Raw genomic sequence first — 26,833 nt, 5'->3', positions numbered from 1 at the left:
TGATGTACGAACATTTTAGTTTAGCTTTCAACATTTACAGCCCCATTAGAAGCCTATGATAAAAACGACATACTTTTCAAGTAGATAACATACAACGCCCCAACCAACAGTTGAAACAATAGTGCATACATGGTTCACAAACAAAGTATTCAAAGAAACAATAAAATTGAATGAAAACTATAATATTTACAGCTAAGAATTATGTAAGAATATTTACAGTCATGGTAATACATGTTCAGTGCAGTTTGCAAACTTGATTAGCCACAAAAAACATGGAAAATGCTTGTCTGGTCTATGTATGATAAAGAATTCATTAAAAAGCCGTAGTGCGAAAAAAGGCCACATAGACCCGATCTAAAACAAATTTGCTTGCTAACATAATTAGCCACAGAAAAACATGAAAAATGTCTGGTCAAGGTACTATAAAGATGTTAGCTTTGAGGTCAAACACAAATCAAGCGTAGTGCGAAGAAGGGACACACAGACCCTACATAAAAAAACTGCGTTACAGAAATTTGGCACCATCGGCTTGTTCATCAATTAACCAACATCGCTTGTGGCGGTCGTCGTATGCAGTTAGATCGAAACTTTGTTCGCCAAGGTCAAAAACGTGATAGGGAATGCAAAAGTTTGCGATGTGTTTACGACCGCGGAACTGTTTCTAAACAAGCTTAGCAGGATCACCTACATCTACAGCCGTCACTTTAAGTGCCTCAGAAATGGTCACGGAAAAAAATGGTTGCACATCGCACGCAAAGGCAAGCAGATTGATTGAAGAAATGTTATGAAAGTAATTACGAATTTGTAAATACATTGCGTTGTTCTATTACAAGTCTTGTATGTTGGCCTAATTTTACACAATGATTGGCAATTAACCGTTGTCAAATTAAGTGCAAGGATCATGTCAGTTTCCATTGATAGATCCGCTTCTGTTCGCTTTTCGGATCGACTCGCTGACTTCGTATGTACGAAGTGTGATTCCGAAGATGTCCTCGTGATATCGCTCCTCGGTCTGGTTGAAAACATAATTGGATCAACACGCAAGGTTGCAACAATAGTTATAAATGGTTTCGCAATGGTTACTTAAAATATAAATGGTTAAGTACCTAATTGTGCAACAAATGGTTAAAAATGGTTGCGCAATAGTTTAATTTAATATGATTAGTTACCCAATGTTGCATCAAATAGGTAAAAATGGTTGCGCAGTTTTTTTTAAATAACTTATGAACAGTTATGCAATGATGAAACAAATGGTTAAAAAAGGTTGCGCTATCGTTTCTTCAAGTATAAACAGTTACGCAATTTTAAAACTAATGGTTAAAATGGTGATGCAATGCTTTCTTTAAATATGAAAAGTTATACAATGTCGAAACTAATGATTTAGATGGTAGCACAATGGCAAGGTATAAAATGCAAGGTACGCGATGCCAAAGCATATATTTTAAGAAACTGAAACAAGACTGCCAAAGGGCTGTAATGTATTAAATAGTTTTTGTTGGTCCTAGTTATGACAACAAAAATCTTAAAATTTCTGAAAAACTGAACCCTGTGAAGTAACTGCTATCATTAACGATTTGAGTCAACTAGGCAAAAATCATCACAACAATTCCATTCAAACTCATCAAACGAAGTTCGGTATTCGTTGCTAACAAATATTCTTTTAATCTGCTGCATTAAGCGAAACCATCTTGGTCTCATACCTTCATTCGTTCCACGTAGGTGGTCGCTTCTTTTAATGACATGTTGCCTTTCTCCTTGATGACGTTAATCAACGCCTTGCTGACGTCAGCCGACATGGTGACGTCACCACACACGTAGAAATGGCCGCGTTTGGTGATGATGCAATCATACACAAAGTCAGAAATTTCATCACGTAATACATCTTGCACGTATTTCTAAAGGTGGAATGCAAATGTTAGTTGCAGGTTAACAAAAAATAATACTATTTGTTACCGTGTTTTAGTTTTTTTGTATTCGCACAGAAATGTTTAATAAACGTAGCGCAGTGCATAAACTTTCAAACGCAATGGTTCGATATCATAAAGCAAACTTCGGTTAAACCGGATTCGGTTAATCGGACTCTTCGTCTAATTCGGAAAAAAACTTGAGGTACAAATGATTTGTAATATGGTAAGGCTTTAACTAATTGATATCGGTTAATCCGGGTCTTCGCCTTATGAAGGTAATTTGTTTGGTTTAAACGGGTGCGGATTGACCAAGGTGTACATATTTGTTTTTTACCTTTGGAACACCAGGCAATCGCGAGAAAGCAGTATGAGCGGAAGTTAAAGCTCCGATCTTTTTCGCTTTCTCCACTTCCTCCTTATACAAGTGGTCCTGGTCGGGATGTCGACATCCGAACAATAGCGCCATTGTGCGCTTGTTTTTGTCTTGAAAGAAAGTTTAGAGTTTTAGCTATGGCATCTGCAAGACTTAAACTTATAGCTGGTCTCCATTTGCTCTTCCGCTATCTGTATTTATTATTATTGTTTATTACAATACAATTAAACTTGATGTGGCCTTCATATCACTGATGATGGCATGAGCATTTGCCGAAACGTTTGAACAATAAAGCATGTCGCTTTTAACGTCTATTTGGGCCGTTATTTTCACCATTAAACAATTAAACTGTTGTGAATAAACTTATTACACAACACAGTATATTTTTGGCCGATTCGGCAGGTTGTACCGAGATAAGCCAATCTCCCAAACAACTTGTTGTATAATACACGTTTATGAAATACACGTAAAATTCAAAATTGTATCTATTAAAAAACCAATTATTGTTGTGATTGCTGTAGGTTGTTAATTATATGAAATTCAAAAATACAAACCTATTTAAAAATCTTATTAATTTTTTGATTATTTTGGGTTATTAATTTTCAGTCGTAGTTGTATAGAATCATTGAGCATAGGTAATATTTTACGTTCTTACTTGCTGGGGTAGTGTCGTGGATCCTCTGTTGCCAGAAACTTCGGAAAGGAGCGATTCCCGTTCCTGGGCCAACCAACATACAGGGTAAACTTTCGTCCTCCGGTAGGTGGAAGGCAGGAGCTCTAAAAAAAGTTTACTTTAATTGTACACAGTTTTTTGCTTGCCTTATTTGCAAAGGGAATTCGTTAAGAGAGCAACATTCACTGCGCATAGTTTGATCACAAATATGGTCCACAGGAAAAACTATAAACTTACGGTCGAATAAATGCGGGAATCACTTCATCAGAGTCTGCGTTGTCCAAGTAAGTTGAACAAACTCCATGATGTAAAGGACCTTTGCCACCTAAAGATATTTTCACAATACTTTTTTATGTTGACATTTCACGATCCACAATGTTCAAGGTTCTTAGATATGATATATCTGTCACTAAAATGACTTCAATCCCGAAATCAACGAATATAACCTAACAGTAAAAAACCTACTAGGATAAGCGGATGATGACCATGACTTTTTAGTAGTTTTTGTACTTTACGTTTAATATAGGTACAACTAAAAGAAAGCCGAAACAAACAGGGGTCTTGTATGTAGGGATTACACTTTTTTGTAGTCGTTTCAACAATCGCTGTTGTCACCATCAGAGTAAGGTAACTAGCGATGTATGAAAAGCTGAGACGTCTGCAGAATATTGTGTTAGCTGCATACAATCTTTCTGACAGCTTGGTTGATCAAGCAAGTCAGTGTTTAGTGTTCTTATATATACAAAAATGTCAATATACTAAACTGACTTGTTTATATTTATCTTTATTCCGTTTCGCTGATAATATTAAAACATAAATCCAATGGTATAATTGCTAAAAAAAACTTTCCAACGAATTTTGTTGACAGTGACTAAAACTTTACTATTTCCAATCTCCGGTTAGTTTTAAAACGTCGAAACAAATACAGCCAAAGCAGCAGAAAGACTGAAAACATACCTTGTGTGTGATAATTGACCACGGCCACGGTGCAGTGGATCTCGCCAGGATGAACAGCTGGCGAACTGCTGATCGAGTAATATCGACACTGCAGCAGTGGAAGTTGACTGAGAAGCAACGGGGGCTCGACCTGGATTGACTGGAATTCCTCTAGAACTTCCACAAGATTGGGAACCTTCTGAAACTTCCAGTCTTCGTACTCTGATTTGCCCTAAACAAATGTACGGGTAAGTGGTAAGAGTCACTTGCAACTGAGTTTGGTAAAGCATGTGCCTTTAGTACCAGCATCATCATGTTTTGTGTATTTTTGTTACGGCTTTAGGTGTTCATGTTTCTATTTGTTGGTATATTATGAGTTTACAAATTCGCTGTTCAAAAAGTGGCCCAACGAGACTAGAAGACTGGTAGTTAACAATTGTGTCAAGATAAGGAAATACAATATGACATTCGCTCTATTTTTTATAGAATGAATCCTTCGTCGTGACATTGAAATATATTTGTAGTGCCAGCCAAGACTTTGACAAAACGCATACATCCTTTGAAAACAAAATGTGGACATTTCAGCCCTTGTAGCGCCGTGAAACCAAACATTTTCAGAGTGTAGCAAACTTAAAGCAGCATGCTGTACACTGTGCTGCATGCTTACCGGCCGTAAAAACAAACGCCTTGTGAGTACTATGATTGCGCATAAATTGCTGGAAGGAAGCACCAAGTTTCGGAGATGCGGCGCGTCGAGCAATTAACGTGGACGACTTTATTACTGGAAGTGCAAAGTCTCGCGCAAGCTTTAGTAGCTGTGTTAAAGTCTGAAGTTAATTAAGTCACTGAGGAGTGAACAACTACAAATGAAGCTAAACTATGAATAATATGAGACTATATTCCTCTTGTCGGGGCTTTGACTGCTATTGCAAGAAACATTTTGCGAGAAATTCCAGCCAAAAAGATCGCGTATGGCTAGCTTTCTAGTTGACTGGAACTTGCAATGGTTTGTACAACATAAGACGCCATTTCACCATCAGAAACACAAGGTTTGTATGCTTAGCATTAACACCACAAGTATGATAATACGGACTATTTTGTGTTTGCATTAGTTGGCCACTGTAAGTGTGGCATCATGCCATCTATTTTGAAAGCTCACAAAGGTAAGGTCTTGCCTAAGTATGTTTGGCTTTGTAGGTGAGTATGTTTGGCTGTGTAGCTATAAGTTAGTTAACAATAGGCAAGAGCCAGGAATAATATCAAAAGCGAACTCTTCGTGGGCAAGTTTGATAACTTTAATCAAATAAATTGGTAACATCCGGTTTTGTGTGTACTGCAAGGGTCTTAATTAACTTTCGCGTGTTGACAAAAGTTTAGAAAAAGTTTCTGGCTGTAATTTTTAAGTTTTTAATAACCATGACCTAAAAGGAATATTGGAAAATATGAATTAAATGGCATCGAATATATTGAATTAAATGGCATCGAATCTGACGAATATCACGACTATTTAAATGGCAGTATTACATTGCAGGAGCGATTGGACAATGTCGTCTGTGGCTTATAACCCTCTGGTTGCAAAAGCAAACCACCAAATTCCTTCTAACACAGACGGAGGAAACTGTTTCTTGACCACGTCGTATTATGTCGATTGAGACCAGTCTTATTCAACCTTAAGAACGGCCTTGTCAGAACCCAAAGTTCTGCGGTACTTTGAAATGTTGTTGACATTTGTTTTGGATACCGATGGACCAACCACTATAGGATTACGTTTTGTCACAGTGTTTTTAAGGAGGAAAATCCAAAAGATAGTCAGTATACGTTGACTAAGTAAGAACGTAATTACTGTACTGAATAAAAGGAATCATTAACTCTTGTATTTGTACTAAAATATTTTGGTTGTTATCTAACAGGCAATTCGTTTCTACTGGGCATAGATCACACACCACTTGGAGGAGCACTTTACTCTCTGTACACTCCGCAATGTACGAAAGCGTTGAAATCCAAAAGCAACCGCTAATTGCAAACCAATGCAGCGGAAAGAAATGGACATAAACCGGACCGATCTTTACATATACAGGGTGTAGGTATATTTGATTAGCTTTCGGTGTAAAGTAAGATTGGCTTATGTGTTTGGCTGAGGAAATTGCGGCAGCCATATACTACCATTGGTTGCGGTATATGCTGTGAACCCGAATGAACCCAATCCCACCAAGGTGTACATTTTGACAAACAGCAACGTATCAATACCTCAGCTAACGCGATAGAACTTCAAAAGGGTTGTATGAGAGGTGGCGGGCGAAATGCTTCGCAACGTATACTGAAGCAGTATAGCCACAAGCAACAGTATCATGATCGAAGTTATTTTTTGGGGATAGGTAAAAAGATAACAATTTTTTCATTAAATTAAAATGCATTCGAGCGAAACTTGAAAGTGTATGAAATATTAATTTAAACTCGAATAAACCTTTCTGAGGGATTAAAATATTTTACAGTGGTTTCAGGCATCCGAAAATATTGTTGTGTGTTGGTAAATGTCGTCGAACACTTCACCGAGTTGGAAGTTTCCCGTGTTTATTTGCTATAACAAAAGTTTGTTACATCATTTCCTTCGTTAGCATGACGTTGCACTTGAAATTACAAGGTTGGAAAAACTGCTCAACTAGATTTTATTTCTATCATTTATGTTCCCCAAAAAAATTTCTGTTGAACGTAATCCTTTTGGTAAGTTATTTTTGACTTACGGAGTTGTCAAAAAGTCGTCTCGAAAATAGATTTGAATTCTTGTGATACCGATTGGTCATGCGACCGGTTAATTTTTACCTCGGCGAGCAACTCCAGTTGTTCCTTTTCTTTTTCATTTACAGCACAGTCGGCCAACAAACGCAGCAATTTGGGAGTGGGTGGAGTAGTGATGTCCAAAAACCGCGAGAAGGCTGTCCACATGGTACATGGCGGCAACCGAATATCACTGACCCAGGTATCGCCGGACACACCTTTAAAACAGATGGAAGCAAATTGTCAAAGAATTGCTGCTTGTTTTGGGTTTACGTGTTGAATGGAATTATTATGGTTTATTTGTCTAAAAGGCCCATAACAGCTGGCAATGCATGGTGGGCATTTATTGAAAGCTTCTCATTCATACAAGTGGTTTTTGTTAAAACCTACTTTATACACAAGTGGTATTGACAGTCATTTATTGAAATCTAACAATACTTGTGTATCAAGTTGACATACACAAAAATCGAAATGAGGAATTGTTGATTAATATGTATGTCATTTTTTTAGTTTTCTTCTCATACCGTTTTTGTTTTGAACCTTCTTGCTGAATTCAAGCTGAATCAAAGTATGCTCTTCAGGTGCGTCCTTCAGGCGCATGACAAGTTCTGTTGCACAACAACAAAATTCAGTGTCACGACAACACACAATTTTCCAACAATTCATTCCAGCCTATATATACGCACCTTTGACAAGCTTTTGGTCATTGCATGGGTAAATACCCAAATGGTCGCCCGGCTTGAATTGCAGATACTTTGAATTGTCGCTGTCCAACTCCACTTTGATTGTCGATCGGCTACAACGAACAATTGGAGGTTGTGTTTTTTTACCATGCTATATGCCAATATTTCAGTCTTACCTTGAAGTTTTCGATTGCAAGTTGGTTCGCCGTTTGATCTTACAAGGCGACAGTTTTTTGCGATGCAGTTTCGCCAACACTGAAAAGCCAAATTTAGATGATTATTATATTTTTTGTTATATATGTTTATTGTGCCATGATCGCTGGTCTAGGCTACATAAACGCTTCAGGGCTAATCCCTGTTGTGAACTTATGTTCATCCTAACCGATGCTGGTCAAGCCGGCGATAGCCTATAGAAAGATTCCTGTCGTGGGTTCGAGTCTCATCACAGATGTTCTAGCCTACGCTATGCCAGATGAGAATATTTGGTGACCGACTGATTCGGTATAACGCCTTCAATGGGCTTGGCAAACGGTGGTTCGTTATGTTTAGTTACAAAGATTGTGTTTAAACACGTAAATTTTTTACTGAAAAAAATGACTTCATTATGGAACTTTATAATTGAAAACATGGCTGGATCAGACAATATATGAATTGTGCATCGGAACTTAGCCTACCGTCAATATACTCCTGTTCGTCCTTGTCGTATGGTTGTACAGTTACGCGGAACAGCGACTTCTCGTACGGAGGAACAGCAAGAGAAGAGCTTGCTTGCGACATATCAGTTCCGTCACCGGTTACGCAAAAGGTGTCGCAGGCCGTCTGTATATAATACCACGTTGATGCAAGTGATGTAAACGTACTACAGCTCAATATTTTAGTTCATTTTAACCGGTCTGCGTATTTCTTAAGGGCAATGTAATATTAAAATCGATTTAACCAAAATATGCATATTCAATATATTTTATTTGCTACGCTAAAATTGAATAAAATATATTTGTTTGACGAAATCGGTTTATTTATGACATTGCGCATGAGAAATTCACATGCGGATTGAAATGTGCTGTCAGTCTCAGCTGTTTTTCAAATAACTTATTTGAAACTGTGGCTTTAACATTGTGTTTTGAAAGGGTTTAACATTGTGTGTGTTTTTACGCTGCCCAAACCTAATAAAACGCACAATTACATTCTGTCACTTAAGGGAATGACAAAGCGACACGTTTTTTCCATCATATGTCGACAAATGTCATCTCATTTGGCGAACGTCTTGACATTTAGTTGCTTATGCCGTTTATTTGGAAAACTGGTGGGCATATTATCGTGTAGTTTCCTAATTTAAATTTAATTTTATTTGAAAGGCTCATAGAACTATTTATTGAACAGAAAAAAAATGGATTTTTTTAAATGGATTCATTATCCGTGCTTCATGATTACCAGAAATCAAACCAAAAAAGCATGTCGGGGGTAGATAAGGAAATGTGGTATTAAACCTGACCTTGTAAACCTCCTTTGCCCAGTTTTGGAAGCTTTCCTCTTGTCCGCTTAATTCATCTCCTTCACCGATCTCCAGTAACCTCTCGCCTTCCATCTCACCAAACAAGCTGTCCATTGCGTGAGCGAAGGCGCAGAAGTTTGGATAAGCCCGTGACCCAAGACCGAACACGGAAAACCTTATGAAGAAACAACACCAAAGCTAAAAATGAGTTCATTGGTAATTAATTTTGCCAGTTTAGGCTTGGTTGTAAATACAAAAATATTCCCTGTTGTCATCATCCGTCCAGGTTGTCAATATGACACGGTATAATCAGCACTTAGAGATTGTTGAAACGTCTGCATGAAGTGTTCTATATACACCAGTACTTTGGCAGTTATGTTTATAATTACATTACTTTTCAAGTCCGTATATAGTGTTCCTAAAAATATTTCCTTACTTGACATTTGCAAGGGGTCCCTGTCTTTCTGTACTGAAGCTGTCCCTGCTTGTGAGTTTTGATCGTTTCGCTGAAGACCTGCGATCGGTCGGTGTGCACGTGGGAACACTCTTAAATCTTTTCCATGGAACGTCTGGTCTGGAAATACCCACGCTTAACTTAAACCATATACAAGGCCATATTTGATCTTGGGAATAACCGAGACCAAAATACTTAGGCCCGAAGTCTTAGGGGTTTCGTTTTCACTCGATGTGCATAGTTAGTCAACGTGAACCGAACAAACAAGTGCTTCCCGTTCCTTTAGCGCGTTATTAGCTAAAACAACAACTCAAGCTTTTATGTGTTTTTATGTAAGTATGTATTCAGCCGGCTACTGTTTTGGAAACAAAACAATCATTTTGCTCATTTGTCTGAGAAACAGCGCCAAAACACGCTGATATTTCGCAGACAATTATTTCACTAATGTGCAGACAAAAAACGCGTGGTGCTTTATCTTTGAAATCGATCAGAAATTTTTAAGTGGCTCAGTGACCATCAGACGTGACATAGTTCGCCGATACTTACTTAGTTCCGTCAGTGTTCTTGTTTTCATTGCTCAGCTTGTGCAGTGATTCGGCAAAAGTCTAAAACACGCACCCAAGGTGAGATAAAGGCATAACTGGCAATAGAACCTTAACAAACCTCAGCATTCCCGGGCGGGTCGCCGTTTCCAAATGTGCTAGTTACCACCAAAACTAGTGTCTCGTATTCCATCTTCCACATCTCGAATTCGTCCATCGCGTAAAGCTAAAGAAGAAGAATATTTGACAACTATTGCACATGTTGCTTATTGGAACATTTTGGCTAGCTATGCAAGTTTAGGTGGTCAGCAAAACTGATGCTAATTTTTTTTGCTCTCAGAACTTTTTGGAAACTTTATTTCGACCGGCTAGCCCAGAATTGGGCGACCAAACTCAACACAATGGCAGCTTTTCAAGCCGTTAACCACCAAACCATAAAACAATTAAGTTCAGTCAACACTAGTATATCAACAAGTCATCCACCAAACTTGAGTATGGTACAAATGTCAACCATCGGTATTGTTGCCTAAATTTGACGGTGGTGAGAATAGAAGGATAGTGGATTCGAGCATTATCGATCACTGCGCTAGACAGTACCGTTAAAGCGTTTCATTCCTTTTGATTGATAGTTTTCCTTTGGTAAGTGGAAACAGCTTCCACACGTAAGCTTACAAAATGACTCGAGCATTATATGGACTGTTTGCCAGGAACGTAACAAGTCGTAAGCTAATGTACGAATTCCCCATTCCCAACAAACATTTTACCACTTTTTTGGCTGACTAAGGCGGATTTTAACCACGAGAACATGGTAATGTTTAAGTTAGGTGGGATAGGACAAAACATTGTTATAGTCTTATGTTTGTTAAGTGGGTTTTTTACTTGGTGAGGTTTGTTTAATCCAACAAAGAGGTTTGGTTAAGCGTCAAGTTCAAACGATTAATCGACAAAGGAGTTTACACTATAAGTTGACGCTGTGTCATAATTCCGATAAAACACAAGGTCAAATTTTTAAAGTGCCCACGTGTGCACAAAATTAAAAGCAAAACATGTCGGCAAAATAATTGATATTGTTCGACATTTCTGACAGGTGCACTTGATATAGACTGATATATTTGGTCAAAGATGCATTCCATCCGGTACTTTCACAATAAAATCCATAAAGGTACAGTATTTTTTATCACCACATCATTAGGACCCAATTCACCTGATTTTTTAGGCGGTTTCAATCACATATAAACCGTTTTGGGGCTTGTAAAGACAAAATGTCCATGACAACCAACAAACGCTTTATCCAAAAATATACTCTTGTCGTATAATGGTAGTTTGGACAATTTAAAGTTCGCGTTTTCGACCTATTGGTTCAAAAAAGGTCAGTTTAGAGGAACTGGTGAAAAGCAATGTAACTATTGGAAATGCTATAGCCTATGTGCAGTGACATTCAACCTGACAATAACTGGTTTTGGTAATAAAACACAATATCCGTTCCTCCTCTGAGTGTCGTACTCTCGTAAAAGTTTACTGCCACAAATGTTACCAATCTGCCACTAATTGAGATGGAATATTCTAGAACTGACCTTAGCATCAAACGCGTGGTTGAACATTTCCTGTAGGGTTTTTGCGTAGTCATACGATTTTCCTGTCTCAGTGCCGTACACGATGCTGGCCTTGATTCGACTCGCCATGGCCTTTGTCATCATGGTTGAAGTGAGCAGAACCGACCTGTAACAATTATGGGTCAGATTTGTAGCAGTGTAAATATTTTTTACCATTTTTCGCCACACACACTAAATTACACAAGATGATAACTGTGCAAAGCTTGCAGGTTAAAACTTCAACAGGTTCAGCCAAGTCTTTGGATGACCGATCATGCAAACAACAAGAAAATACCGTATTCCTAAAACTAAATCGTCGCCTACTTATTTGGGGAAAAACGACCTGATCCAGTTTCATCTACATTTTTGAGTGTGACAGAAATTTACTTATTTTGCAATTGTAATCAGATTTGTTATTTTAACTGACGAATTGCTGCCGTGCATAACGCTAGAAATTTATTTGATATTAATTGTTATCAAAGTTTTAAATAAATTTCAAGGAACCGTCCCTCGCAGAAAAGTTTGTTTATTTTAGTGCTTTACATACTTGGCCAGCTCCCTAAAGTTGATTTTCTTCTTGGCTTTGCCGAACTGCTCATTGTTCTTCCACTTGTAGTACTTCCATGGATCAGGCTAAAATACAATAACAAAACATGATATTTACTCTACATCAACATTTTATATAGACTTAGATTCAATAGATTTCCAAGCAGCAAAAATGGGAATAAACAGCGTAAGTTCACACCTGATAAAGACATGCAGGATTCAGCATGTAGTTGACAATTTCCTGGTGAAAAACCGGGGTCGCACTGCCTGAGATTGGAGGGACGAGCCACACCCAGTCGCCAGGACAACCGCCACGTAGTCGCATCTCATTGGTGAAAAACTTCATGAAGGATTCAGAAGCTGTGTGGTGGTCCATGATTGTGATATTGTCCGTCTGAAAAATATAATTATGTATACAGAAGAGTTGAGTTAATAACTGGGTAAGCCAAAGGCAGTGGGGCATCAGCGCAAAGTTGGTGGACGAGGTTGGATGCGCTGGAGTTATTTATACTGTCATTACAAGCTTAGGAAGATATTTTTGGCCACACACCTGAAAGCTGTACAGAACAGAAATATTCATTTCCAACAGTGCGACGTCTTTCCATAAAGACGAGGTCTTGCGGATGTCGAGACCCATCTTTTTTGCCACTTCCTAAAAAACAGTTGTTTTAGCAGCAGCCTACCATGTAGTGTAAATAACAAAGACAAACCAGTGTAAGGTATATTAATATTTTGCTAAAAGGGCAAAAACATGGAATTTGTGGTCAGTTATGAACAATGCAGTTTGTGAGAAGGCCCGGGATTAGGGCCGGATTTTGTAAATGCCAGTCTGGCATAAACCAGAAATTATTTTAAAGTACCCCGAATTAGGCACGGAAGTCGGCATAATTGCTCAAATGAAGCGATAAAGTCATACATATATCATACCTTTTTTATTCAAAAACCTTAAACCTAAACACGTCTGAAAAGCACAACTTGTTAACAACACCCCAATAACCTACCGGAAGAACGTTGTAACGCTGCAAATCGCACAGATCACGGGCAATCTCAGTTCCCATAAACCAGCCATTGAAAGGTGAGGCCGGGAAAAAAACGCCCCCGATGTCAAGACCAATGTTGGCCACAGCCGGGACCGCGTACCATTTGAACTCGAGATCCTTAAACCACTCAAACCTGCATAAAAAGTGACAAAAGTGCTTACTATATAATACAAACCGACATGGAAGTGCTTCTTTGGTAAACATCTCATATAACAGCGTGTGTAAGTCCTGATCGGAATTGGTTTGGCGCCAGAGAGTGGGTTTTCGCATGCTTCCAAATTCCAAACGTGATTGTAGGGGAAAGGTACCGCATGGGTTTAAAAATATAACGTATACGCTATAACGCAGTCTTTAACGTCACTGATCGTTTTGCAGATGGTACACGCTTTTTGCCATGCGCCGATGACAGATCGTGCGAAAAAATAATGCGTTCGTGACGTTAAAAATAAGTTGATATTTTACGTGTCGTAGATACAAATGTCACCGAATAAATTTAGGTTAATCGTGTTTGCGCAAACAATCTAAAATTAAAAAAAACATTTATGAAGTACAATACCCAAGGAATGTGTTTTTCCCATGAGCTTTTTTGGGCAACAGAGTGGCTGTTATGTTGGTGTGTGTTTGTGTTTATAACCGCATTGTTTTTGCGGTAACTGTAATGTTAGTATTTTTTAATTTAATAATAACGTATAAGTCCTGATAAATAGTACAGAGTTCATCCGCATTCTTTACTATTGTTTGGCCTTTGACTGTTATTCGAATGACGTAATTGCCAGGGGCTAAATTAGGTCATCCATGATTGTTTTATGCAAAAACACTACCAAGAAAAAATTTGAGCTTCATGTAATATTTTGCAAAATTTTCGGCAAACGATGCAAAATATCAAGCACAGATCTGCCAAAAACTATCAATCAACATTTTAATACAAGACCAAAAAATCGTAGAATCACCTAGGATGACGCAGCTGCACTTCCAGTATAAGGTCAGGTGGAAGCTCAAACAATTCTGGATCCTGACCGTTTGCTTGAAGTAAAAGAGGAAGAAGGTCGAACCGTCCACCTTTGCCTTTCCATCCCAGTCTTTCGAGTATCTAAAGGCAAAATGTCTTGAGAAAGTCAATCTGTTTGTGACGGTTAATGTGTTCGTTTCACGCAAGCATGACTGAAGTATGCACGACTTCGTGCGTCAAAAACAAAATGTTGCCACGAGGATCAATTATAATCGCACAAACCTTTGGAACCATTGCATCGTGCAATGTGTTCACGTAGTACCAATTGTTTGAACTGTATGCATGCCTTGTTTTTACATATCACAACTGCATAGCTATTGGCGGAAAAAATCCCTTCCCGCAAGCATTTTAAACATTCACTAAAGCCGCTTAATCGCAAACCTGGGTGAAATCCGCATTGGCAGGGTCCCCAATAATGCTACCGTCTGGTTGGCGATATCCTGCGTATCTGATAAGCTGGTTGTTCCACACTCGAAACTCAGTGCTTACGTCGGTTCTCGGGGGAAAGAATGTGATGCATGACCTGCTCAAAGGAAACAAGGGCTTTTATCAGCGATTAGACTCTGGCGTGTTGCACGCTTGGTGAAATGACAAGTGCGGGCACAAAAACACGAGTAACGTGAAAAATACAAGGTGTGAGCAAAACTTGACTGCATGGGGCTTAAGTGGAAATGCACATACCAATTCATAAACTATACGTGCGTTTTGAGAATTTTTAAGAAACAAAAAGTTTTTGAAAACATAATCGTATTATAATACATAGCCTATTTAGAATTGGACCATTTGCAATGGGTAACGTTGCAAAAGTATAAATGATGGGTAAAAAAAATTTCGTTTATTATAAGCTCTGCTTTAGAATACAGCCACTTTCTTTTAAAGGTTTTTTTGTCATTTGAAGGTCAGCCAGACATTCCGTCAAAATAACTTTTTATTTACTATAATTTTTTGGGGGGAATTATTCAAACACCACAGAATAAATCAAACTGCACATAATTGCTGTTTTTGGTGTAAAAGTATACGTTACCTTATGTTTCCTTTGTTGGTTGCGAACTTGATGTGCGTGACGATTGCCTCAAACATTTCTGCCGCTGTCGTCACGTGACGCATGTCATAAACCTAAAAATTTGTATGAGCCAAATTTTTGAAAACACCTGTTTGAAATGACTGATCATTTACGCGAACACTTTATGCCCAACAGTTCCAACAATTTACCATGTTGTGTTAATCCTTTGTTGTCACTGCGCAATGTTTGTAAATACTAGGGTGGGCGAAAAGCAAGTCACTGTTATGGGTCTAAACCAGTGGTTCTTAACCGGTGGGAAATTTCCCACTAGTGGGAAATTTAATGGTTTTAGAGCAGTGGTTCTTAACCGGTGGGAAATTTCCCACTAGTGGGAAATTTTGATGTTTTCAAAGGGAAATTATGTTAGTCAGGAAACCAAACTCGGGCCCGAAGGTCGAATCCGGCTTTGAATTAACCGTTGAAAGTTACTTTACTAAAAATTTTCCGCAACGACATGTAAGATTGATTTAACCAAGGTTTACAAGACACACACAAATCCAAAGGCCGTTTGTTACATCACAGACAAGACTAAAACCTCCAATGACTTTGCCATTATGCACGAATAAAAGCCTTTCCTTTGTTGATTTTGAGGCAATAAATGACTAATGAAAGCAGAGGTAACCCTTCAATATTCCAAAAAGTTTTACTCTCTCACAGAAGCAATATTTAAACTAAATGAGATTGAACTAAGCCTATATGGTCCCGATCAAATCGCTTTACACATTTTTTTCATTTAAAGAATGTTTTTTGTTAACGTAGTGCACAAAACATCATTACAAACATAACAGAGCGGGAAATTGGAAGTTGATAATTGACGTTAGTGGGAAACCACACCAAAAAGGTTAAGAACCACTGTTTTAGAGGGAAATTATGTGAATCAAAAGTCACCAAACTCGGGCCCGTGGGTTGAAATTAACCATTGAATATTTTCCGCAACAACATGTAAGATTAACTACGTCTTGTTTTGCAAGGCGCATAAAAATCCAAACATCGTTTGTTACGTCACAGACGTTACTGCGAATAAATGCATTTGATCTGTTGATTGTGATGCAAGAAACGACTAATGCAAGCACCTGAGATTTTTCAAAATTCCACACGATATTACTTTCTCAAGAAATCACTAATCAAACTAAATAAAATCGCAATATACCTTTAAGGTCCCGACCAAATCGCTTCACAAAATTATTTCGATTAAAGAATAATTTATATGTTAATGTTTGGCACAAAACATTATCATAAAAATAACAGAGGGGGAAATTTGAACTTGGTGATTTACTTTAATGGGAAACCGCACCAAAAAGGTTAAGAACCACTGGTCTAAACATAATATTTGTCTGGATTTTTAGACTCAAGTGATCCAAAACAAATGCCAGTCACGGTTTTTTCGAGCAACAATAGGATCTTCAAGGTCTGGTAAATTTGTGGTTATCACAAACGAGTTGAATGGCAGTCAACAACGGAATTTTGTTTCAACATACGCAGCTGCGCCCTTGTAAACATGTTTATTCCAAGATTATATAAGTTATGCGTTAAGTCGACTGGTTTTTAATTGGTGGTTACTCTCCAAAAATACTCTTACATAACGCCAAGCTTGTTAATTAAAACGCATCTACATTTAGGGTTTTTCCCAAGATTACTCATACACGTTCAAAGAGCTGCGCCGGTCTTGATGAACTGCGCACGACATCCAAGTAAAAAAAGCTGCTTTAACGAGAAATATTCAATACAATAAAATATACCTGTAGCTTGTTCCATTGTATACGGCCTACGCACCGAGGCGCATTTCTCCAAGCAGTTTTGGCACCGAATATTAGCTCGTTCGTTGTAAGCTCGTATGTTCCTGTTTTGTCGATTGACGTCAAAACTTCGTTAAGTCTCCCTTTGTGTGCTGGCGAACCACCCCTAAACCAATACCAATTTATTAACGCCATTGCCTAGGATACTTTCATGAGGAGCCGTTATATGACTTTGTAACACATTGACGAACAGCATTTGCGCGGCTATTTAAGGAACGATTGGGGATGTTTGATTGTTTTACCTGGAAACGGCCATCCAAAAGCGGCATTGTTCAAAACCCATTGATGTTGTTATGATGAGGAAGCAGAATTTAGGACAAGTCGTTGCAACCTTATCAATGTGTAACCGATGTCACCTTTACATTCAGGGGTTAGGGTGAGAGTCAACGTTTGCATAAGTTTGCTACTGAGGGTTTTATTTGCAGTCAGGCGATGTTTAATTTTAAAGTTGCGTAATGTATGGGGACGTGTATTTAAATTTTGTTTTTTCAGGTCCCCTGATTCCGACGGATTTCACCGTGACGTTTTCAAACCCCTGTAAAATATATTTACTTTAACTGCTCACCCCAAACGGCATACTGATCCCCGTTTGAATAAATATGAACCGTTTCTTGCTTAAACCAACACTGATAAACAAACCCAAAAATATTACCTTTTCATGGAGTCGTAGTACTGCTCAATAAAGGACTCGGCGAGCACCTTAATTTCAGCAGGTGTCTTCTTGTCCTTTGTAGGGTCAAGAAGCATATGGCTTGGGGTCATCACGCTTCCTTTGCATTGCTGCGGCGCGCAAGTGTTTACCTGTTACACGAAGAAAAACACAATGCTTATTTAATTCACTTTTTGAGCACAATTTAAACACGATAAAACGAATCTATGAGTGCCATTCCTGTGTTAATTAAATCGCTCCATACCGACGATGTGTGGCATTTTCAGATATTTTTTACTCGAGTGTAAACACATACCGGGCAGGCTTTGGCAAACAAAGTGTCTCTCTGCACTTTGTCCGTCTCCCAGTTCTTGACCATTGTAAACTTGCTCGCATTACTCACCGGGCACCTTTAAAAAACTTTATTTATTAACTTGCATTTGATACAGTCGGACAAAGCATGCAAACCGTTATACCAGTTTTAAACTTGAGACAACGCAAATGTTGCATAACAGGTTATAATCATAAACTACGCAATCTTTAGTTTACTAAACATACATTTTCCAAGCCATAACCCGAAATTTATAGCATTACCTGTGTTTGATATTACACCAGGTGTATATTTATGCTAAAAAACAAGATTTTTGCTTTAAGTTGTTGGTCAGATTATTGTCACAGATTCGTGTTAATTGGTTGCACTACTATTGTCAGCGACTGAGTGCTCGTGACGAGCGTTTCCTACGCTGTGTTGTGTAAACATGCCTGACCAACCATACCATGACCAAGCTGCGTTAAGCCTATTGCAAAACTGCAAACAAATCTAGTGGTACGTGACTAGAGCAACCAAATCACTGCAGTTACTACACAAATCTACGACCAACACCTTAACCTAAAAAATATCTTAACTATACTTTTTAAGCTGAGTTAAAATGATATCACTTACCCGTTCATCTTTCCGTTCATTTTTGTTTCCTCTGCTACCTCGTTAAGTGGAGCTTTTGACCAGCCTTGATTCGACGGGCTGACCACTCCGTTTATAGGTTTCACGATGCCCTTTTTCTTCGGCATATTTTCGTTCCGTTTTATTACCACGTCCTCTCTGCTACTGCCTAGTGTCGGTTGTTGTTTAGTAACGTCTGCAGAGAAGGGAACTGCTTTTCGTTAGAATGAAATCAAAATAGTAAACTAAAGTAGGGTTGTTTTAAGGTTAAGGAAAGATTGAAAATGGCATCATAATTTCACGTTAATGTTGAATGTGTCAAAGTTTTGAAATGGCGTATTTTCACATTTAAAAGTATAAATCTGCTTATCAAGCTACAGCTGAATATATTTTAACACCCATGACATACACAGTGTCAAACGTTAAACACTTATTTACAAAGCTTCAGATTTTATATAATGAAACGATATTATTGTTTTAGTTCATACCTACATTTTGAATTTGGTTTAAAAACTACAGAGTTAAAATATCTTACTCCAAAAAAAGTATAAAACGTATCAAAGCAACTAATAAAAATTTTATTTTATTAGATGTACAGAAAGTCACTTGCGTTATTTAACGCAATTCGAAATTAAAGTACAATTCCACTATAAGGACAAGCTTGCTAAAAACGAATTCAATTTACAAGCTTTACATTTGTTTCACCTAAAGTGTGACACGACAAAACTATCAAGCGCTTCTGTCTTAAATCGTTTGCCAGATTGTGGCCCTGCTGCGAAAACCCCCTACTTATAGGGTAACGCCTAAATCCTTAGCCTTTTTTCTTCTATTTGCCATCGCAATGAAACAAAGCAAATCCTTCGAACTGTGGCGTGAGTTTCGATTTGACACCACCGACAGCAGAGTTAATGGATAACGCGGTTCGCCGAACACCTGAAAAACCAACGTGTGCGCTCTTTCAATAGGCCCTTTTGCAGGGGTAGTTCCCATTGAATCATTTCTCGCCCCATACGAAAACAGCTTATAAAAAGAGACGAAGATTCTTTTAAAAACAGAAACTGCTGTCAAGTCCAGACAAAGTTATGAGTTCTTATTTGTTGAGGGAGCATTGTGGATTAGCGGTGCGAAATGAAAACGTTTTTTTGCCCCCACGCAATCCGCCCGCCTCGCGTGACTTGGTGTTGGAATATCCCCACTTGACTCTTTCTAAAGCTTTTTCGACATGCAAGGCAACACACTGCTTGTCATGGTGAACAGACCAGCGGTTTTTGTAATCGGATTCTGCCTTGGCCCCCCAAAAACGTAATGTGAAGGCAGCGACAACCCTACAGAGCAGTGCACCATGATTGGCAACCTTTTAAACAACGGGTGCCAATTTACTGTTGTGACAAAATTATAATGACCAAGCGTGCCAACCTTTTTTTCTATTGCAGCGGCTTATTTAAATAGTAATTACATAGCAACCAAATTCGGATGTGTAATCGGTGTTTTTGGTACTATTAAATCACACTTAACTAAAAACACGCGACATAAAAGCTTTTACTTTGTCATTGTGTACTTAAATATTAAGTCGAAAATAATGTGGTGTGGCATAAAAATCACCTCGGGTGCCAATTATGGCCTCTGCTATAGAGTAATCACACAAAAAAACTAAACGCTCCGAAATAATTTACATATAAACTCTGGAAAAGTGGTATGAAGGGCCACTTACCTCTCGTTCTTTGTCCAGCAACAGCACTAGATGTTTTTTCGGTCACTCGAACCGTTCTGGGTTTGTTGTTTTGTGTAAAAGTTGTTTGCAGATGTGTGGTATATCCATCTGGTCCTTGCACTAACAACACCGCCTTACTTCCTGCAGGAACATCTGTTTGCACATTAGGAATGTATGTACGGATTGTGAAGAATGCCATAGGACAAAAGCAACTTCTCTCGTAATATCACCACCACCGTAAACGCAAAACCCAGGCAATCATATTTTAGGCGTATTGTCGTAAATCGCAAAGTTTATGAGTTCATTGACATAAAAACATTAAAATTTGATTTCGCAGCTTTTCAGTGTTGAATTATTTAAAATTCATGTGCGAATGTTTGTGGTCATAAACTTGTTTTGTTGCACCACGCGCCACTCACAACACCAATCCATCAAATCTAAATCGGAGTTTAACTGACTAGCGGCCTCGGATGTTGCGTTTTCTAAACCACACGCCCTATCACTTGCGCAATCGTAAAACTGTTTCTTATATAGCCGCCTTCCTTGTACACTAATTAATTCCTTTTTTTCGGAGCGACACTACCTTCGCCCCAAATTACAATAACGCTTTGTCGTTTGACTGCATATTTGCGTCTGTTATAATCCAAAACACAGAACTCAATATAGATTTAGAACTTAACTTAGACTACGCGCTTTATACGCTGAGACCTGGGTTTGTGCGTCGTATACGACATATACCTGGGCGTTTGCTTTGGCTTTACACATTCGTTTAATAAAACTTGTTTGCGTTTCAGTTGTTATCATTTAGGTGTCGTTTAGATTTCTTAATTTTGTGTAGTCAGATCGCGCATTTTCCTTCTTTAACTTCTACGTTGCTTAACTAAGTTACTCAGCAAAATACCATAAATCGCAACAGTGAAAACCCCGACGTGATTTGAAAACACAACATCAAAGGCCGCTAGACTTTAAAGGAAAAACTAAAGTGCCTGACATGTCTGATGTGCCTCTAAAATGAAAAACACGCACAAAATATAAAATACACATTGCTACAACTTCAGGACTTATAACCCAAACTGTCATTACCATTTAAAGTTTTAAGCATACTTCTACAAAGGTGCCGTTTGTAAAAATACTAGTCATTCTGATTTAGCTCAATTAAAACTGATTTGTCACTTTCATTCTGATTTAGTTAAATCAGAACCGAAAGGTCTTTCTCATTCCCAATTAGCTAAATCAGAAACGAAATGTTATTCCAATTTTGCTGATATAAAACAAAAACAAAACATTTTCCATTTGAAACTGTCAAATTATTGTTATTATTGAATGTGTAGTGTAGTTGTTAATAAAATGAAAGTTTTAATGTTGTCGATCAGTCGAAACTAGTTAAGTAACACACATTTAAACTTATAAATATAAATTATATCAATTGTACTTTCAGTAAGGTTTACATTGTATGTTTGTTATTTTGTCTGTGTTTTGTATTTAGCGGGACACCAGCCTTAAGATAGTCGCCTTTTCTAAAACCTTTACCAAAGCCAGAATAAGAATGACTTCCCGTTCTAAATTACCTAAATCGGAATGATGGTATTTTCATTCCCGTTTTTTGCAAACGGCGACATTATTTATCTAAAAGGGCTTTTTAAACGGCACCTCACATATCATATCAATTTGACCACCCCTCCTTAAAAAAGAAATTTTATATCCCAGGAGTTTGTTTCAAAGCTGACAACCTAAGGAATAATCTTCTTTAATATTTTGTTAAGTTTCTTACACACTTATCGCCCATACTTTTACGTTTTTGTCTGAAATTTTACTTGTATTTTGCCCAAAGTCGTGCCAATGGTATAATCACTTAAATTTACCCACAAGTGCTCTTATCTACAACAAGAGGTTACTTTCGAAAGCAATAAGTGCACATTTACATTCCTGATATATCTACGTCTGTTTTGCCACAGTCCTCACTACAGCACATTACCTAAGACAAATATGTGTGCAAAGCATAATCATACCTTGTACCTATACGTGACTCACATAGCACAACAACACCTCAATATTGCAACAGCTTTTCATAAGCGCTATAAGCGACAAGTTTGTCCCAACGTGGTTTACAAATATGAGGCACTGGCCATGGCGTTGGTCTCGCAGCCAATGATTTGGTTCAATGGATCACGAAGACTTAATGACAACACACACGTCACACTTATACATTAAGTTTGTGCTAACGTAAAGAAGCGCTTATGGCTGAAAGGCTGTTGAGTTTTCGGGACAATCACATATGCACTGGTTTTTGTAAAGGTCATTGACTATCCGTATTTTAAGGCTACAAATTCATTTAAACCGTTACTTCCAGGAAAATCCAAGATTGAACAATAAATTTATGTTTATGAAAAACATTAAGATGAATGACCTTCATAATCTTGAATTATTAAGCATAAGGTTCATTCTTTATCCACCAAGCAACGAGCTGGGGGATTCTAGTTTTAAGTTGATAGTATACAGACTGAATGAAGTTTTTCTGTTGTTAGGTTTTACCATGAAAACATTGTTTTTACAATAAAATTTGGACACGTCATATATACATACTTCGAAGTTGTTGCAATGCCTCCCGATACGGCAAGTTGGTAAGGTCAACCTGATTTATAGAAAGGACCGCATCTCCGACGTTGATGAGGCCAGTTTCGTATGCCGAACCCCCTTTGCAAATAAAACGTTGTTGGTTATAATTTTAACGTTTAACAAGTTTTTTAGATATTGAAGTCACAGATGTTTGTCTTTCTATTTGTTTGCAATTAAACGGCAAATATGTTCATTATAATTGACGAATATTTGAGTCAGTCACACAACGATAACAAAAACAACTTATGGGTGGCGAAAAATGTACTTAATTATCTATCAATGTGATTTGAAAACCCTTCCCTTCGTTGTGCAGTGCAAAAGGTTGCAAAAACCTATTAATTTATTTAAAGAAAAAAGTTTAGAGCAAGTAGGGTAGGTTGTTCCCGAATAAACAATTGCCACGCTTGCCGTTGGAACGTAAGCGGGAGTAAAAAGTAATACGGTATAACAGGAACGTCACGATTACTCGACAGTAAAGACGGAAACCACGCACAATTTTGGATGGATACCACTTTCGACTAACGGTGTGTTATATTCACCAAAATATCTATTTTGGGCAGTGGAGAAAGTTAACCGTTTCGGTCGAAGTGCTGTTGTTGGTACAGCGTACCGCAAAGGTGTCGTACGACTACACTGTGTCATACACTGTCTGGAAATCCTTATATTCTCTTCAAAATCTATCTCTTACATTGTTCAGTTGTTGTTTTCATAGTTATGTGGCGTGTAAATTTGGGTTCTATTTCTGGAACTGAAAAGGTGGCAGTATTGGCCTAAACCAGGGGTTCCCAAACTTTTTTGGTCTGTGGCCCATGTCTGTTTAATAGCGATTCGTGGCTCACCACATGCTGTAAATTTGGGCACAAACAAAAAATCTCAAAAATAGGCGAAATGGTTTCTAGCAATTTATTTTTAATGAGATACATGCTCCTGAAATTTGGCTACAAGATTCGGAATTCTTTGCAAATATTATGTTTTTCAAAACAAAGCGCATAATATCTACAGTATAACAAAACAGTAGAATCTGTTCAAATGGCTCTGTGGCCCATTGAAAATGTCTTGGTGACCTAGTACTGGGCCATGGCCCACAGTTTGGGAACCACTGGCCTAAACCTCGATCCGCTTTGTCGCAGCTGTGGTTGGAAATACCAGATCGTTCCATTAAAATAGCATGTCGAAAAGAAGATGAAGTAACTCTATAGTTATTTGCATGTCGTCTTTTTGAGAATGGATTGTCTTTGCAGGAGGTAAAATGCATGGGAATGTGGCGTTTATTCTCAGCTAACAAAAGCATCGCCCAATTTATGATTGAGTACAATCCGGGTTCATATTATATTAGAATAAGCGAAATAATTTTTTACATATATCATAGCAATTTATGCTCTGATCGAAGCCCAAACGGGTTAAAAAAATTGAGGTTAGGGTTATTAAGCATTTTGGGTTTATAATAAAACATATTAAAGGACGTTATATTAATGGGAAACGTTGATCCAAAAAAATAAACACACTACAGTGGTAGAAAATTTTTTTTAAAACCTAGCGATTCAGCATTTAAAAAACTGCTGCGCCTTTGAACTAAAAATATGGGGAACAGCCAGTCCAAAAATATTTGTATCTGTTTTTATTAATTTTAGAGAAGGGCAACTTGACGATAGGCTGCGATTACAGAACTACTGCTCTGGTAATAGCAAAAAAGATGTGAATTTGCGTAGTTAAAGGTATATAAACCACAACCCATTTTATTAAGCCTTTGTTGTTTAAAATCCCCCTAACACATAACTTGGCGTAACAATTTTTTTGACATGTAAATCAAAATAGCTGCGGTTTGTGATCATAACATACTTTTTGCATCAAGTCAGTAAATAAAACTATTAAAAATGGGCACAACCTCAAGACCACGTTGTTACATTCACACAGCATTTGCGGGACTTCATTAGCAACTTTGAGTTTTGCGAATGTTTCAGGCGCCGCCGAGAGTCGTCAGCAAACATCGCCGTGGAAAGCTACGTGCGAGTTTTTGTTTGTCGTAGTTCACGATTTTACACGCAAACAAACAAGCAAGTGACTTAATGTTGCCAAGTTAAAATTTCCTAGCACAGGTATACCAACTATACAAGCCAAGTAGTTCATATAGTTTTGTTTAGGGTCACATTGATCCAACGTCTTTAGCTGTAAGAATTAATTGGTGTGGATTTGAAAAAGGACCTCCCATATTTGACACTGGTTTCAATTTATGTAATCCATATCGATGTTTCCTGATATCTAGTGTGGAATTTACGTTTGGCATGCTTTAAAAGCTGGTTTAACTTCGCCAGCCTGTGATAAACGATGACCTAGGAATAATTGAATGGTTGTTCTGTATTTTAGCTTGGTTTTTATCATTATTCGTCATTCAACCAATAAAAGTGAAAAAAAAGTATTTTGTCAGTAAAAAGTTGATGACAAAAGGTCAAAGTCCAAATGTTGGTTCACAAATGGATGACTCCTAACGTGAGTTGACAAAAGGAACAGTAACAAAGAAGAATTGACGTAATAACCCGGCTGTGGTTAAGTGGCGTTGTTTTGTCCTGTTCTGAGCAATTCAAGTGTGCAATTGAACTGCAACACCCTCTTCTAAAACAAACGTCAACTTATCACCCTGACTCGGCGATTTTCCTGTATTCGTTGTTAGTTCTCAACCGCAATGTACCACCAACTGTATTTGCGCAAGGTTAAACGTATTGTTCTCCAATATCGCGAGTGTCATAAGTTAAAGTTGTCAAGTCAGAGGGCAAATGAGTCGCAAAGTCCAAAACGGTTTGAGGGGTATTTGTTCGTTGGTCTCCCGCTAAACCAAGGTCGAGGTGATTTAGTTGCCCACGTTGCAAAAACCTAACACACTTATAAATTATACAAGCACGTTCAGTTGAAGTTCAACATATTAGGCCCAGACTCGCCCGTTTGACCTAGGTCTTAATGACTAACCTCTAATAACGACTAGATGTTGTCACGAAACCACTTGTACTGTCAGCAAACAGTTAAAGTTACACAAAAACAAGTTTACAAGTTTGCCACAATGGTTCACATAAGGGTTATATTGTGCATTTCACATCGTGGCAAAAAACAAACAGAGGTTTATTATCCGTGAAACGTACCTTTTACTATTTCCGAAACGACAACACATGGCTTTGTCCGTCTTTCTTTCACCAAAAATCCAAGACCGTTAGATTTTCTTTTTACGAGCACCACTGATATAATGTTTGGCAAAATGTTGTATGTTGATTCGCGTACCATCTTGGGATGCAGGATTTGTGTCTTCGCTAAAAGCAATAGATCCTGTACACTTGTGGCAGCCAATTGCCGCTCAAATAGGATATAAGAACAACCAGAAAGTAATTTTCAGTTAACCAATCACAGATGCATTTAAGCAGGACATCACTCGACGAATAACAGATATCTGTCGATCCGCGTTGAATTTAAAACAACAAAACTGTCAGGTGTTTTGTCTGCACATATATCAATTATTCAATCTGGTGCGTTTAAATGTGGCACAATAAACCTGTTAGCGTTCGAATAAATGCGGCAATGAACTGGAATAACCAAATTCAACATCTGTCGCGAAACAGGAACAACGTCATTCCCCAAATCCTTTCTCTGTACTGCGTACGCACTTCAACCAAACTAAATTAAATTACTTTAACCTTTCAACTGCACCATCTAGTCTGTGACCAGTTTCATATACTATTCCACTGTTCCTAAAGCCGTAATCAATTCAATAGTACGCGAATAGAACCGAATATACGTGCCGATCGTCACCTGCACCGTTTGCAGTTGATGTATTGGTTAAAAAACGTCAGCAATCAGCTGGCCACGCACCAATACGTGACTACGTATAATAATCAAGGCTTGTGGGGTGAAATATCGTAAAGACTAGCAATATCCAGTGTCGGGTTTTAATACTAGTTGCTTGGACGAAATTAAAGATAATCGATGATGCGATGAGACGACAATCGTAGATGTGATATTTCCGTTTGACAGATGAGAGTTTTATTGCTGCACC

General features: G+C 38.0%; 1 protein-coding gene across 2 annotated transcripts; it reads right to left on the bottom strand.

Moving 5' to 3' along the window:
• Nucleotides 1-26,283, bottom strand: LOC145213537 (nitric oxide synthase 1-like). Of its 2 annotated transcripts, none has more exons than XM_080081848.1 (30): nucleotides 25,929-26,283; nucleotides 22,765-22,875; nucleotides 20,182-20,334; nucleotides 18,474-18,681; nucleotides 17,847-17,940; nucleotides 17,534-17,682; nucleotides 16,825-16,987; nucleotides 15,047-15,138; nucleotides 14,404-14,545; nucleotides 13,964-14,103; nucleotides 12,975-13,146; nucleotides 12,524-12,625; nucleotides 12,173-12,367; nucleotides 11,975-12,060; nucleotides 11,410-11,554; nucleotides 9,957-10,061; nucleotides 9,840-9,898; nucleotides 9,276-9,413; nucleotides 8,840-9,014; nucleotides 8,022-8,166; nucleotides 7,524-7,602; nucleotides 7,351-7,460; nucleotides 7,189-7,272; nucleotides 6,710-6,882; nucleotides 3,911-4,121; nucleotides 3,191-3,278; nucleotides 2,936-3,057; nucleotides 2,242-2,390; nucleotides 1,701-1,895; nucleotides 1-1,012 (listed from the first exon to the last, which is right to left on the bottom strand). In XM_080081848.1, exons 1-30 carry the CDS (start codon nucleotides 26,065-26,067, stop codon nucleotides 905-907), a joined length of 4,032 nt encoding a protein of 1,343 aa, XP_079937974.1. In that variant the 5' UTR covers nucleotides 26,068-26,283; the 3' UTR covers nucleotides 1-904. The 2 variants fall into 2 exon arrangements, with proteins under 2 accessions (XP_079937974.1, XP_079937975.1); XM_080081849.1 differs by having other exon boundaries at nucleotides 18,474-18,666.
• Nucleotides 26,284-26,833: the final 550 nt, after the last annotated feature.

This window comes from Phallusia mammillata, chromosome 2 (assembly GCF_965637545.1).
Source record: "Phallusia mammillata chromosome 2, kaPhaMamm4.hap1.1, whole genome shotgun sequence".
In the NCBI taxonomy this organism is placed as follows: Eukaryota; Metazoa; Chordata; class Ascidiacea; order Phlebobranchia; family Ascidiidae; genus Phallusia; species Phallusia mammillata.
This window is presented reverse-complemented; position numbering and strand designations above follow the sequence as displayed.